The 13,474-nt window shown below is 37.7% G+C and overlaps 1 protein-coding gene across 1 annotated transcript in view; it reads left to right on the top strand.

The window, feature by feature from the left end:
* The first annotated feature begins 1,528 nt into the window (after window positions 1-1,528).
* LOC149812905 (2-aminoethanethiol dioxygenase, putative (DUF1637)) overlaps window positions 1,529-13,474 on the top strand; it is a 66,894-nt gene continuing 54,948 nt past the window's right edge. The window contains exon 1 of the mRNA XM_089991713.1: window positions 1,529-1,741. Within this exon, the coding sequence (XP_089847839.1) occupies window positions 1,621-1,741 (121 nt within the window). The 5' untranslated portion in view covers window positions 1,529-1,620. The remainder of the gene's footprint in view (window positions 1,742-13,474) is intronic.

Genomic DNA, 13,474 nt, shown 5'->3' with positions numbered 1-13,474 from the left:
TGGCGGGTCGTGTCAGAATTGCTTGTTCACCCTTTGTAGCTAAAAAACCGAAACTTGCAAAAGTGACATTTAATAATAAAAAAAGGGTTAAAATTAACAATGTTAAAGTTTTGTTTTGAAGGAGAAGGTTAACGAGAGCTATGTGAATTAAAAGTAGCTCAAGGGGTCATCTAAGCAGTTTCAAAGTGACAATAGTTTATCTCAAATATTTAAAATCCTATGCAACTAAATTATAAAAATAGCCAAAAGGGGTTTGGCCTAGTGGAATGGGACCTAGGTCACTAGGCAAGTGGTCTAGGTTCATGATCTCATGGGCATCACTCCTTGCTTAAGCCTAAGCGCGGCGACTCTATGAGGGCCAAGTGGTAAGCCCATGGAATGTTACAAGGACAACGATAATAAGCAGGGCAGGCAAAGCCAGCACGGCTAGGTTTTTGATCCTGGGAGTGGTTTCTTCATGTAAATATAAAAAAACTAAAATGTAAATTTTAATATACCTTGCGCACCTTCATGAGAAAATGTAAAAAACTAAATATAAAAACATTTGTTACATATTTTTGTACTTTTGAAACTTATTTACTTATTTTTTTTAAACCTCAAAAACCAACAAATAACTTTAAATTTTGTCTAGAAATCTATGGCACCTAAATAACTTATTTACTTATTTTTAAAACATTTGTCACCATTCTAGATGCCCAGCTGGACATTCGTGCTTATCTTGGGGAGATTCTTATAGGGTTCAAACTCCAAAACAGAGTGAAATTTACAAACCTCCATTTTCCCTCCCAGTGCCAACCTTCATCGCCAAAAGAATACCCTAAGGCTGTCCTTGAAATAGGGCAGCAAATGGATCGGATATGAATATGGTTGGATATCCGATCTGAGTCTGACATATATTTCCCAATATGAATTCTTTAGTTAAGTTTAGAATGTACATTAGGATCAGATTCAGATTTATTTAATCGTATTACTTTCGGATTCGGATCAGCATTTAAGTCAGATGTAGAATTGATCCTATTCACAATCAGGCCTGATTACATTTTTTACATGTAAAAACATAGCTTGGTTTTGCTCAAAAATTTCCAGATCCCGTATTACGATATGTCTTTCGGATTCTGATTCGACCATGTCTTTTTGGGTATGATCTGGATCTGGATTCAGATTCAGATATACTATTTACATTTTGGATTCAGATTCGGATCTGGAAAGATCCAGTTCAAATCCGAACAGTTTGCACCCCTACTTTGAAAGCCTCATACCTCAAAACTGAGGGAGATCTTTGCATTAAAAATCCAAAGATCTACGAACAAGCCTCCTCTTGCCCATTCTCAATCTGTATATGTACCCATTATCCCTTTTTATAATTGGATTTCGGATCTTTAATTTGAGATATTTTGTTTAAATAACTCGGATCTTGTTGTGGAATCCACGCCACATCAATGTGCCCCACACCGGATCTGAGATCCGAAGCTTTCAAACACCACAAGATGTGAAAAAATCTGTTTGTAAAAACAAAGTTTCTCTGTCAGTTGGACAGGAAAACAACATTTGATAGACGGTCCTGTTAAAAAGCGTTCCAAGATGAATCGTCTCTAGAGAGAGAGAGAGAGAGAGAGAGAGATGATGGGGAACAAGAGCTCCTCAGCAATACAAACGCTCTATGAGCTCTGCAAGAAGACGTTCATTCCCACCACCAATCATGGTTCTCCGGTTGCCATCCAGAAGCTACGCTCTCTTCTTGGTACAAACCGCTCAAAATCACTGCACCACTATTCACCACTCTTGAAATATAATGATAAAAATGGTTACTTTTTTATCCTGACTGGAATTTCGGTTCTGTTTTTGCAACACCATGATGCAAACTTGTTGGTAATCTTTATTTTCTTATTCCTTTGGTTTTAGGTGTTCCTCTGAGCATTATAAGATTAATTTTGCGTGCTATAAGCTGTTTTTTTTCTTGACATATATAATGGATTTTCATTCTTCCATTTCAAGATTTCTTCTCTAATGTTCTTATGCTTTTCCATACTAGTATTTCTCTTCCTTCAGCAATAAAATAATGTAGCTTTCTTTGGTTTTTATCTCTTCTCGTTGTGGGTATATGTTTTTCCCTTTATTGGACAATTCAGCAGTGCATGCGCATTGTTGAGCATGTAGGAGATTTGTTACTTAACCTGTATGAGAAAATTCTTATGACATATTTTCATGTATATGGTTTAGTTTGGGCTACTAATTGGATTCTTCTGTTTGAGCAATGTAAAAATGTGTGCATGATCTGTTTCCCCTTACTTTTGCCTGATTTTTATGAACACTTAACAGTGAGCATACGACCTTTAAATGATTCAGTTCTCCCTTTTTGATGTGGTTCATGAAATTGGCATTACCACAAGTAGCAAGAATCCCGTCTCATCAAACTGTTTTGGGAAAAAATTTACCAGACAAAGATGTGTGAAAAAGAGGAAGAAGTCTAGTCAAGACGAGTACATCTTTCTATGAAACTATCTACTTTGCTTCACGATGCATATCTTGTATGCAACAGAAAAACAATTGGACATGGGATGGTTTATGTTCAGTTTTGTTTTGGAAATGAGATTTAGTTCAAGATTGCTAGTTGGCTTGTCAGCTGAACATGAAAAACATCCTTCCTCCATATCTCTCAATCTTAAGGATCTCAACAGAAATGCCAGTACCTCTTGCTGGTGAACCAAGCCATTGATATTTTGCTTTTCAAGCAGGTGACTCCAAGATAAATTAGTGGTACTGTCCCATGAATATGATGATCTCTAAGTTTATAGGGGTTATACAAAAGTTGAGAATGTTTCTACTATCTACATGTGCCAGTTTTTTCTCTCTTGAATTTTATTAGTATTTCCATGAATCTTTTGTATTGTTTTTGAGTGGATCTTTCTAGGTCTGTTTTACTCGAGCCATCCATTGTGTTTAGAGAACAAATGACTAATGATACAACCTATGCATTCATGTCAGTGTGTTGCTTGGAATGACTTGCTTGATAAGATGAAAATTTTATCCATGGCATGAATTGCTTTCACTGTTAACTTAAATGGGAAGTTTATGAAGTTATCGATATCATGATTATTTTTTAATCTAGTATTATATGAAAAGAAAATCAAAATGCCATTGACTAAGCTAACCACCCCTTAATTTTCATAAGATTATCAGCAAATTGGAAATCTGATGAGAAACCCAATGTGTCTTATTTCTAGAATCTTAAAAGCGCAATGCTAGGGCTGAACAGTGGATTGTACCTCTTCGGATGTTTAATCAAATTAAGGGTGCACAATAAAATCAAGCGAGGTAGAGCAGCTTCAATAGCTTTGTTTGAAAACTTGCCCTATGGCAACTCAGTAAACATAAAGAAAGCATAAGATGGGTGGTGGTTAGCTTTATTTTGTTGCATCATTTTCCACTTAGGTCACCCTGAGTTTGAAACTTAGTTTGATTGTAGACTTTGGCCAAGTTAGCTGAAGTTGCAAAGTTTTTGATGATTGATACAAGTAAAAAGGATCTATTCATCCTTTTCCTGGAAACATGAAATTGAATGGTGAAACCAAGGGCCATGGCTATTTGGGACACTTTATGTTATTTTTCTTGTTCTTTTTTTAAATAAAGAATTTTCTTTGCAAGTTGGTGCGGGGGTGCGGCACTTTCAAAAAACTTGGGTGCGGGGGTGGGGGGTGCGGCAAAAATATAAAAATTATATATATATATATATATATGTAAAGTCCAAAAGTTGGACATCACCCAGGGTCAGGTTGACCGCACCGGGTGCCGCACCCGCATCGCGTCGAAGTGGGTGCGACACCTAGTTGGCCGTGTTCCTGTGACTTAGTGGGCAACCCTTCTAGGTAGAGTAAAATAAACCTTCTGAAAATTCATTCTTGTTTATGGAGAAAGTGGTTGGAACTTTTATGTGGATCTAATTCAAACTTTTCGCCATCATGTCACTTTAAATCCATATATACCACAACTGTATTGGGGTGGAAGCTAGGTTCATGGATGTGTTACATGAGAATGTATTTCAAGATGTTCCAGGATTTAACTCTCATACATGGAGATTTCGTGACTAAGCTTTTCACCTCTTTTTAACTAGTCAATCAGTAGGAATGGCCTTACGTGGTGTAGAAGAGGATGCGATGCACAACCACCTGTGTGTGTGTAGAGAGAGAGAGAGAGAGAGAGAGAGAGAGAGAGAGAGAGAGAGAGAGAGAGAGAGAGAGAGAGAGAGAGAGAGAGAGAGAGACGACTGGAGAATAGAAAACTCGTTAACTCTTTTGATTAGGGCTTCTCTCTATATTAAAGAGGCTAAAAGGAGAAATTACATCTAAGTCCTTATGAGAACAAAATTTAAAAAAACCTCTAATATGAAAGAACTTAAACTAGAAACCACCTATTCTCAACACTCCCCCTCAAGCTGGAGCATAGATATCAATCATGCTCAGCTTGTCACAGCATTTTGAGAAATTTGGCCTAGCAAGAGGCTTTGTAAACATATCTGCAACTTGGTCTTCTGACTTTAGGTATTTGGTAGTGATATGACCAGCTTGAATCATATCTCTTACATAGTGGCAATCAACCTCAATGTGCTTTGTTCTCTCATGAAAGACAAGATTGTTTGCTATATATGTTGCCGCTTTGTTATCGCACATCATAGTCATTGGAGAGGAAACCTTCACCTGGAGATCATGAAGAACAGTGCGAACCCACATCAATTCAGCAGCTGTTTGGGCCATAGCCCGATATTCTGATTCTGCACTCGACCTGGAAACCACATTTTATTTCTTACTTCTCCATGAAATCAAGTTGTCTCCCAAAAACACACAGAATCCTGTGGTAGATTTTCTATCTACTACAGATCCAGCAAAGTCAGCATCAGAATAGGCTACTATCTCCAGAGTTCCACCTTTCCTGAACAATAACCCTTTTCCAAGAGAGGATTTTAGATATCTAAGAATCATTATGGCTGCATTCCAGTGTACCTTAGTTGGTTTGTCCATAAACTGGCTAACTTTGCTTACTGCTAAAGCAATATCCGGCCTGGTCACAGTTACATATAATAACTTCCCTACTAGGGAGCGATAGCTTTTGCTATCAACTGGTTTTGACCCTTCTTCAAACAACTGAACTTTATGGCCTATGAGAATATTTGCTGGTTTAGCTCCCAACATGCTCGTTTCCTTTAATAAGTCAAGAACATACTTCCGTTGAGACAAAACCATCCCTTCACGACTTCTAGCAACTTCTATACCCAGAAAATACCTGAGTGAACCAAGGTCTTTTGAAACAAAGTGTTTTTGAAGATAAGCCTTTGTTGCTTCAATAGCTTTCACATCATCTCCTGTAAGAATGATGTCATCCACATATACCACCATAACAACTATGCCAGAGCTAGTTTTCTTTATAAAAAGTGTATGATCTGCTGCTGATCTATTAAAGTCAAAGCTTGACATCACTTCAAACAACTTTTGAAACCATGCACGAGGACTTTGTTTCAAGCCATAAATCGCCTTTCTCAATCTACACACCTTCTGACACTCCCCCCCAACCTCGAATCCTGGAGGTTGTTGCATGTAAACGGTCTCAGATAGATCCCCATATAGAAATGCATTTTTCACATCTAATTGGCACAAGCTCCAACCATGCTGAACAACTACTGAGAGAACAAGACAGATGGTACCCATCCGTGCAACAGGAGAAAATGTTTCAAAGAAGTCAATACCATATGTCTGAGTATACCCTTTCGCTACTAATCTGGCCTTGTACCTTTCAATAGAACCATCAGATTTATACTTTATTGTATATACCCATTTATATCCAACAATGTCAGCATCTGCTGGGGAATCAACTAGATCCCAGGTATGCTGAGATATTAAAGCATTCATAGGTATGCTGAGATATTAAAGCATTCATTTCTTCTTGCACAGCCAGCTTCCAGCGATTATCAAGTTCTGCCTATTGATAGTTTAGAGGAATAGTTTCAGCAGATAAGGCTGAAATAAAAGACTTCATCTGATGTCCAATTCTGGCATGGGAGACAAAATGAGATATGGGATATAAGGTACATTGTCGTGTTCCCTTTCGTAGAGCAATAGGCTTGTTATCATCATCCTGAAGATCACTATTGTCAGTAGAACTTACCTCAGGAGAAGAAAAAGATGAAGGCTCTTGCGGAAGTGGAGCTCTACGCACATATACCAATGGAGGATTATTAAATCTGGAAGAGGATGAAGTTTGGTTCGGTAATGAGGCCACAAATTCCAAAGGAAAGGAGGTATAGGTAATGGAAAAGACTCAACTGGATCAACCTGCAGCGGGGAACCGAAAATAGAGCAATATGGAGAGGATTTCAAGAAAGATACATCCGCACTGACATACTCTCGGCGAGAAATAGGATCATAACATCAATAGCCCTTTTGATTTTTTGGATAACCTATAAATATGCATTTTGTAGCTTGAGCAACTAATTTATCATGGTCAGGGCCAAGTTTGTGTACAAAACAAATACATCCAAATATTTTTGGTGAGAAAGAAAAAAGTGGGGCATTAGGTTTTAGGATATGTAATGGAATTTGATTACCCACAGAAGACGAAGGCATGCGGTTGATCAGATAGCAAGCAGTGGTAATCGCATCACCCCAGTATAACGCAAGAACATTTGATTGAATCATAATGGTCCTGACAACATCAAGTAGGTGCCGATGTTTTCGCTCATCCACCCCATTTTGTTGAGATGAATAGGCACAGGAAGTTTGGGGTTGGATGCCATGATCTTGGTAAAATTGTAACAGATCTTTTGATTTAAACTCGAGAGCATTATCAGTGCGAACAATCTTGACAATAGATTCAAACTGAGTTTTCATTTCAAGAATTAGGGATTTGATAATTGCGGAAACCAAATCTAAGGATCCGGGGCCTCACAAACTTAACAACTTCCAAACCACAAGGGATCTCTACATTGAACTATCCAAACAAAAATAACTAACTTTATTAATCAAAAATCGAAATTCGAGAACAGAATTAAAATAAAGTATAAAATCACTGAGCCACACTGTCCAAAAATAACAGAAGTCACGCAGTCTCGTAGGCTTCCTATGGCAGTCGTCCTTGTCACTGAGCCATACTATCAAAAAATAAGAGAAGTCTCATAGGCTCCCTGTGGCAGTCGTCCTCGTCACTGAGCTTCAGGTCCTATGAAAAACATAGGAAGTACTGGATAATAATCAAAGATTCTTTGTAAGAATTCCTCTAAAAATCTAAATAAACAAAAAAAGCATAACTCAAATTCATGTAAAATTTCAGAAGAACATAACTACAACAATCTCATAATTCAATTAACTATTTATGCATTTAACAACAATTATCATGCAACACCAATATCTCACATGAAACAGAACAAGTAAGAATGCATGAACTAATGCAAAACAGTAAATATGCATGACATGCATGAACAACTTATTAAATTATTATCATAGTTCTCTTTTGCATGCATGTCCCTATTAAATGCACACAAGTTTAATTTCACTTTTCATTAGAACCCGTAGATACTTAAACCGAGCACCATAAATTCTCGAAGTTGAAGATAGGTTCTCATTTATAGCTTAACATACAATTTGTATTTTATGATTGGGTTTCACATTCGTTCCTCGACTGATATCAGGAATTAACACCATCCATTGGAATATTAAAAATCAACATATAACGTTGAGACACCATGAAAATCAACATCCACTTATGCCACTTTCTTGGTATACCAATAACAACAGTTATGTCTACAACACCACCCCTTAGCAAAGTGACGGAAAACTCCTTAAAACCGTGGTCGAGAGGCGAACCACTATATCGGGTTTAGGGGCACAATCACTCACAAAGTTTTAGTATTCTCATGATTTTCCAAAAATTGCCATCCAGGATTTCCACACTGTGGAAAAAACATCTACAAAGAAAGACATTAATTACATTGTTTATCTCTTTTATCTTTTTAACAATAATCAAATTCTTTTACCAAAAGAATCGTTTTGCAAATCAACGTGCAAAACACAACACATGACCTTTGCCCAATATAATTTAACGGTGCAATTAATTTAGAAAGCCAATAATTTTAAATGGATTTTGCAATGCATACTACAAATTTTAGAGCAACACATGCTCGTGGCCCACATGGCTTAGAGTGGTTCACATCTGACCACCGATGCATTTTATGCAAAAATCCTTAGTGAACATGTAACCACACAATTATTCAAATATGTTCACAATGCACATTCATTCATACACAATAAGAATGTACATGTAAAACAAATTGCATATGCATATGAACACTTCCTTGCAACATGCATTTTTCTTTCATGATTCATCTCATTTATAATATACAAACATGCACATGATCATGTTAATGCAACATTAATATGACTTCAGAAATTACATGTTCATGATATGCATATTTATGCCAACATAATATTCAATTTCATGAGCATACGTAAACAATAAACATTTTTGCCAATTCGGGCATGCTTGGGATACAAAACATAACTACCGAGCCAAAGCTATTTTGCTCCCGTACACGTGATAGCACTAGCAGGCTATTGGCAGCATGTTTCTCATGCATAAGTATGCAGCCAAAAAAAGTGGACAACAGACATTCTTACACATAAGTGTGCAGCACTATCCTGCCCTACAACAACCCACATAACTCATTCATATAACACATTTAACAACATGATAACAGATCGCAGCAATAAGAACAAATTAATGTTCAGCCTAATAAGGATAACATATAAAAAAAAATTCTGACATAATGGTAACATAGATCAAAAATCGAAATTTCAAGGTTGTTTCGATGCCCGCCTGTAGGACACCTTCGAACAACCTAATGACATTCATCTCATTGCTGGAAAACAAACATGAATGGCTTGTTCTTGACCCACACGGGTCAATTTATGTACCAGGCAAAAAGACATTGATCTTAATCAAATCGGCATTAGTGGCCTAATCCGATTTTGGGTTATTTCCATTCCCGGCATAACAGCCAACCGAACCAGTAATATGCTAACATCTGGACAGGCCTTACACATATAAGTGTAATGGCCAAGTCAAGCTTTAATCTCACCAACTCGTTTTCTTTTTTTTGAAAACTGATTCGCATAAGCAATAAGCTCACAATGGTCTCGACAGATCTGAACGTGTGACACAGCAGATTGGTTCAGATCTGCATGTGCGTACAACAGGTCTGAACCGATACTGTACATGTATGTAACGCTTGACAGATCTGAACATAAAAAAAATTACATGATAAAATTTAAAAACTGCATATGTATTAACTCCGAACATGCTTCCTTAAATAGAAACTGTGTATACCTTTAAATATGAACATGTTTTCTTAATGAAAACGACATGTGATGAACATAAAAAAACTGCATATTCATTTTAATAGAAAATCGAAACCCCAATCTGTCAACCAACGATTTTTAGCATGTAAAGAAAAACAAATATTTTGATGGCAGCTTTAAGCACAGTCTGATAACGATTTAAAAATCAGCATATCTGGACCAGATCTGCATATATGTGAATATCGGCAAATCTGTCCAGATTTGTCCATAGGTATATTCGGACAGATCTGTCTAGATTTGTCCACATGTATTGTTGGACAGATCTGTCCACATGTACATGTGGCAGATCCGAACTGAAGAACATGTAAATAGCTTCATTTTGTATTCTTGCTATGCATATATAGAAAAAAAAATTGATAGGTATACAAAGAGAAAAAAGATCAGATTTGATACATAGAGAAAATCGTCCTTCATGAAAAAAAATCTGCGCACGTATATATATGTAAAGCCACGTGTTTTTACAAGTATATATATGTACTCATAAAAAAAATCAGATTTCTTTCTTTCTTCTTTCACCAAAAACATCACATAAACTAACTTAGGCTATTTCTCCTTGTTTGAATCGATAGAATAACCCGTACCTTGGTTGAGAAACGAAAAAGAACCAGAAGTATATGTCGGATGATCTGAAGTGAAGGAGATCCTCTCATTCTTCTTCTTCTTTCCTTTCCTTTTCCACTCTTCTCTTTTTTTTTCTTTCTTTTTCTTCCTTCTCTCTCTCTAGAAAACAAAATCAAGAGAGGGGCGAGTTAGACCCTTTTGTAATTTTGTTTTTTTTAAAAAAAATTTTTTGGTCTTCTAGACAAAGGGTGACATCCCTTCTCGAGTTTCTCACCCATTTGGCTATGAGAACTCTATCTTTAACCTCCTCTTTCCTTTTTAACTACTTTTTTTATCTATTTGTTATATTATTTTGTTTTACTATTTTACTTTAACCCTATGTGGGCTCTTCTAGAATCCCTACATATTAGGTAGAGTTCCACAAATATAGAACTCTACAATACCAAACATAAATTTTGAAAATTAATTAAAATGTAATAATAAATAAATAAATTATTTTTTATTAAATATTAAATTTTCAGAAAGTTTCACGGGGTATCTCCACCCTCTGGGCGTCCTTTTAACTTGCAAATTCACTCAATTAAACCTATATATTGAATTTGAAATTTTAAATTAGTTGGACTTGGATTTTGGATCTGGACTTGGATCAAAGATCCAAATCTATATTCAATATGCATATGGATCTCAAACTGGACTAGATCCATATTAACTTGGATCAAACAGATCAGATCCGATCCAATCCAGAACCGATTACATCGAGGTGGGTCATTTTTGAAAAAATGCGATTTTAGGTCAATCATAGTCCAAATTCAGAAAAACAAAATATCGATGTTTTTAGAATTTCGAGATGTATCTAATGATATATTACTTGAATTTCATCTTCGAATTTTGCCTGAATTTAACCTGAATTTCGCTCGAATTTTAAAGGTCAAAAATTAAAACTTTTACCAAATCTTAATTAGCTCGTTTAGGTCTTGTCAATGAGACCTGAGCCAAACCCAGACTTAATTGACACCACCTAAAATTGAAGATTTCTATCGACTTTACGAAACACAACCAAATTTTATGAAGTTTCAGAATTTAATATTATAGAAAAAACATAATATTACAGTTCTGATCGTTGTTCCTGCCTTTGACATAATCTAAAACCTTTTGTTGTTGGGTTCCCAATCATCACTCTGTCTTTCTTTGATATCTTGTTTCAATCTTCTCTCTAATCTCATATTTCCTCTCTTTTCTAAAATCACATTTTATATTCTCTGTTTCTTAAAATCTTTTAAAGATTCTCATTATTCACGGGTAACTTATGTCTCCTCAAACTGATACTGAAAACAGATTGGGTTTGCTCAGATTCGGCTTTATAGTGTAGCTTGCAGTTATTATCGGTGATCTGCCAAAAAAAATCGCACATCCTTTGTTGCAGTTTTATATCTCAAAATTCAAAGATGGTAGTTATATTAGCATTGATAAAGCATTAATTTGTCATCGTGATTTTAGTTTCGGATTTGTGCCAGTGTTTTTCAGTTTCAGTTTTGTGCCCATGATTTTTGGTTTTCGTTTGTGCTTGTTCGTTTACATAGCTTCCTTTTTTGAGTGGTGTTTTTGTTATTGTTCTCGTTATCATAACTTTCAATGGATTCAAATTCCTCTCAATTGTCTTTTTCCTCCAACTTCTTAACTCAACTTGTATTTGAAAAATTAAACTCCAATTTTCTCACATGGAAAAGACAAATCACTCCTTTCATTAGGAGTCAAGATCTTACTGGTCACTTGCATGAATTGATTCCCATCCCGAAAGAATATATTCTGCAGGAAGATAAAGATGACAAAAGGGTTGTTACTGCATTAAGAACTATTTAAAATCATGAGTTTGTCCGTTTGATGAAGCGAGACTAGGGATGGCAGTGGACCGGGGGAAAACGGGGCCCCGCCCCGTTTGGACCAGGGATGAAGGGCATGAAACAGGGATGAAGGTTGAAATCCATCCCCGTGTGGGGATGGACTTGCACTTTCCCCCGCCCCGTCCTGCCCCGCCCCATCCCCAATCCTTTTAAGGGATGACAATAGACCGAGGGGAAATGGGGCCAGTTTGGACCGGGGATAGAGGACATGAAACGGGGATGGAGGCGGGGGTGGAGGTTAAAATCCATCCCCGTGCGGGAATGGAGGTGGGGGTGGAGGTTAAAATCCATCCCCGTGTGGGGATGGAGGCGGGGATGGAGGTTTGGGTTTTGAGCCGGGGTGGGGGTGGAGACCTTGTCCCCCGCCCTGGTCTATTGCCATCCCTAAGCGAGATCAAGCATTGGTAGCAAATATTACCTTTATCTACATTGCTATGGAGTTGTGGAATAGGCTAGTTCAGAATTATTCTCATATCTCAAAGGTGAGGGTGATATATTTAGGGTATGCTTGGCTGCCCTTTTAAAAAATAAAAAGAAATCACATGAGAACTGGAATCTCATGAGACTCCAAATCTCATGTTTGTTTGTGGGAGGGAAGGAATTCCATTTGCATCCCAGCAGGAGGGAGGTGGAGCTCGCCGGCAGTGATTTTTGGCGAGCTCTACCTCACCTCAGTTCGCCTGCTAAACCAGGTGTGAGGTAAGGGAGGGGAGTGGAGGCTGTGGTCAGCAAGCTCTAACCTGCTGCATTAACAAAAAAGAAAGAAAGCTAAATGCCCCTTGCTGGGAGGGCCGTCCTTTGCATTGCAGTAAGGAGGAGGTGGAGCTTGTCTATGATGATTTTTGGCAAGCTCCACCTTGCCAACAATGTAGACAATAAAAGGGGCTGCCCCTTTGCATCCAACAGGGAGTAGTGGAGCTCACCTACAGTGACTTCCAGTGAGCTCCGCCCCACCTCAGTTCTCCCAATAAATCAGGTGGGAGGGAGTAGAGTGGAGCTCGTCGTTGGCATGCTCCGTCTCACCATCAAAACAAGTGGAGCTCGATGGAGAACATTACCGGCAAGCTCCACCTCACCTCAACCCCTGTGACAGCCAGCAGGAGAGTCTGAGCAGCGGGGTCACAATTGTTCCACCCACCTAAAAGAACAAAAAAACATACCTGAGTGGTGTGTGTTCTCGGCAACTGTCGATTGTGCTTTCGACAGTCTTCTCCAATAAGCTGGCTGGATGAGAACCTCAACCCCCATCCACCTTCTTTATGCACAAATCAGAAGAGAAGAACGACGTTGGGGCATTTTTAAGCCCCAACGTTCATTTGTTGGTAGAGCTTGTGTGATTTCGAATCATGTGCTTCGAAATCACAAGGCAGCCCATGAGATTTCGAATCTCATGGGCTGGTGTGAAACTGAATCAAAATGATTCAGTTTTTCACGACCCAACTTTCTCATTGTTTGGTTGTCGTGAGAAACAAAGGCCAAAAGGGATTCAGATTTTCATTTGCATGAGAGTCTAAATCTCATGAAGCTCAACCAAACATGCCCTTAAAGGCTTAAAGAGAGAATTTCAACTTCTTAAGAAGGAACCATCCATGTCAATTATGGAATACTTCA

The sequence above is a fragment of the Nuphar pumila genome, chromosome 16 (assembly GCF_984573655.1).
Source record: "Nuphar pumila chromosome 16, dmNupPumi1.hap1.1, whole genome shotgun sequence".
NCBI classification, from domain to species: Eukaryota; Viridiplantae; Streptophyta; class Magnoliopsida; order Nymphaeales; family Nymphaeaceae; genus Nuphar; species Nuphar pumila.
Note: the sequence above shows the minus strand (reverse complement) of the source record. Positions and strands in the feature narration are given on the sequence as shown.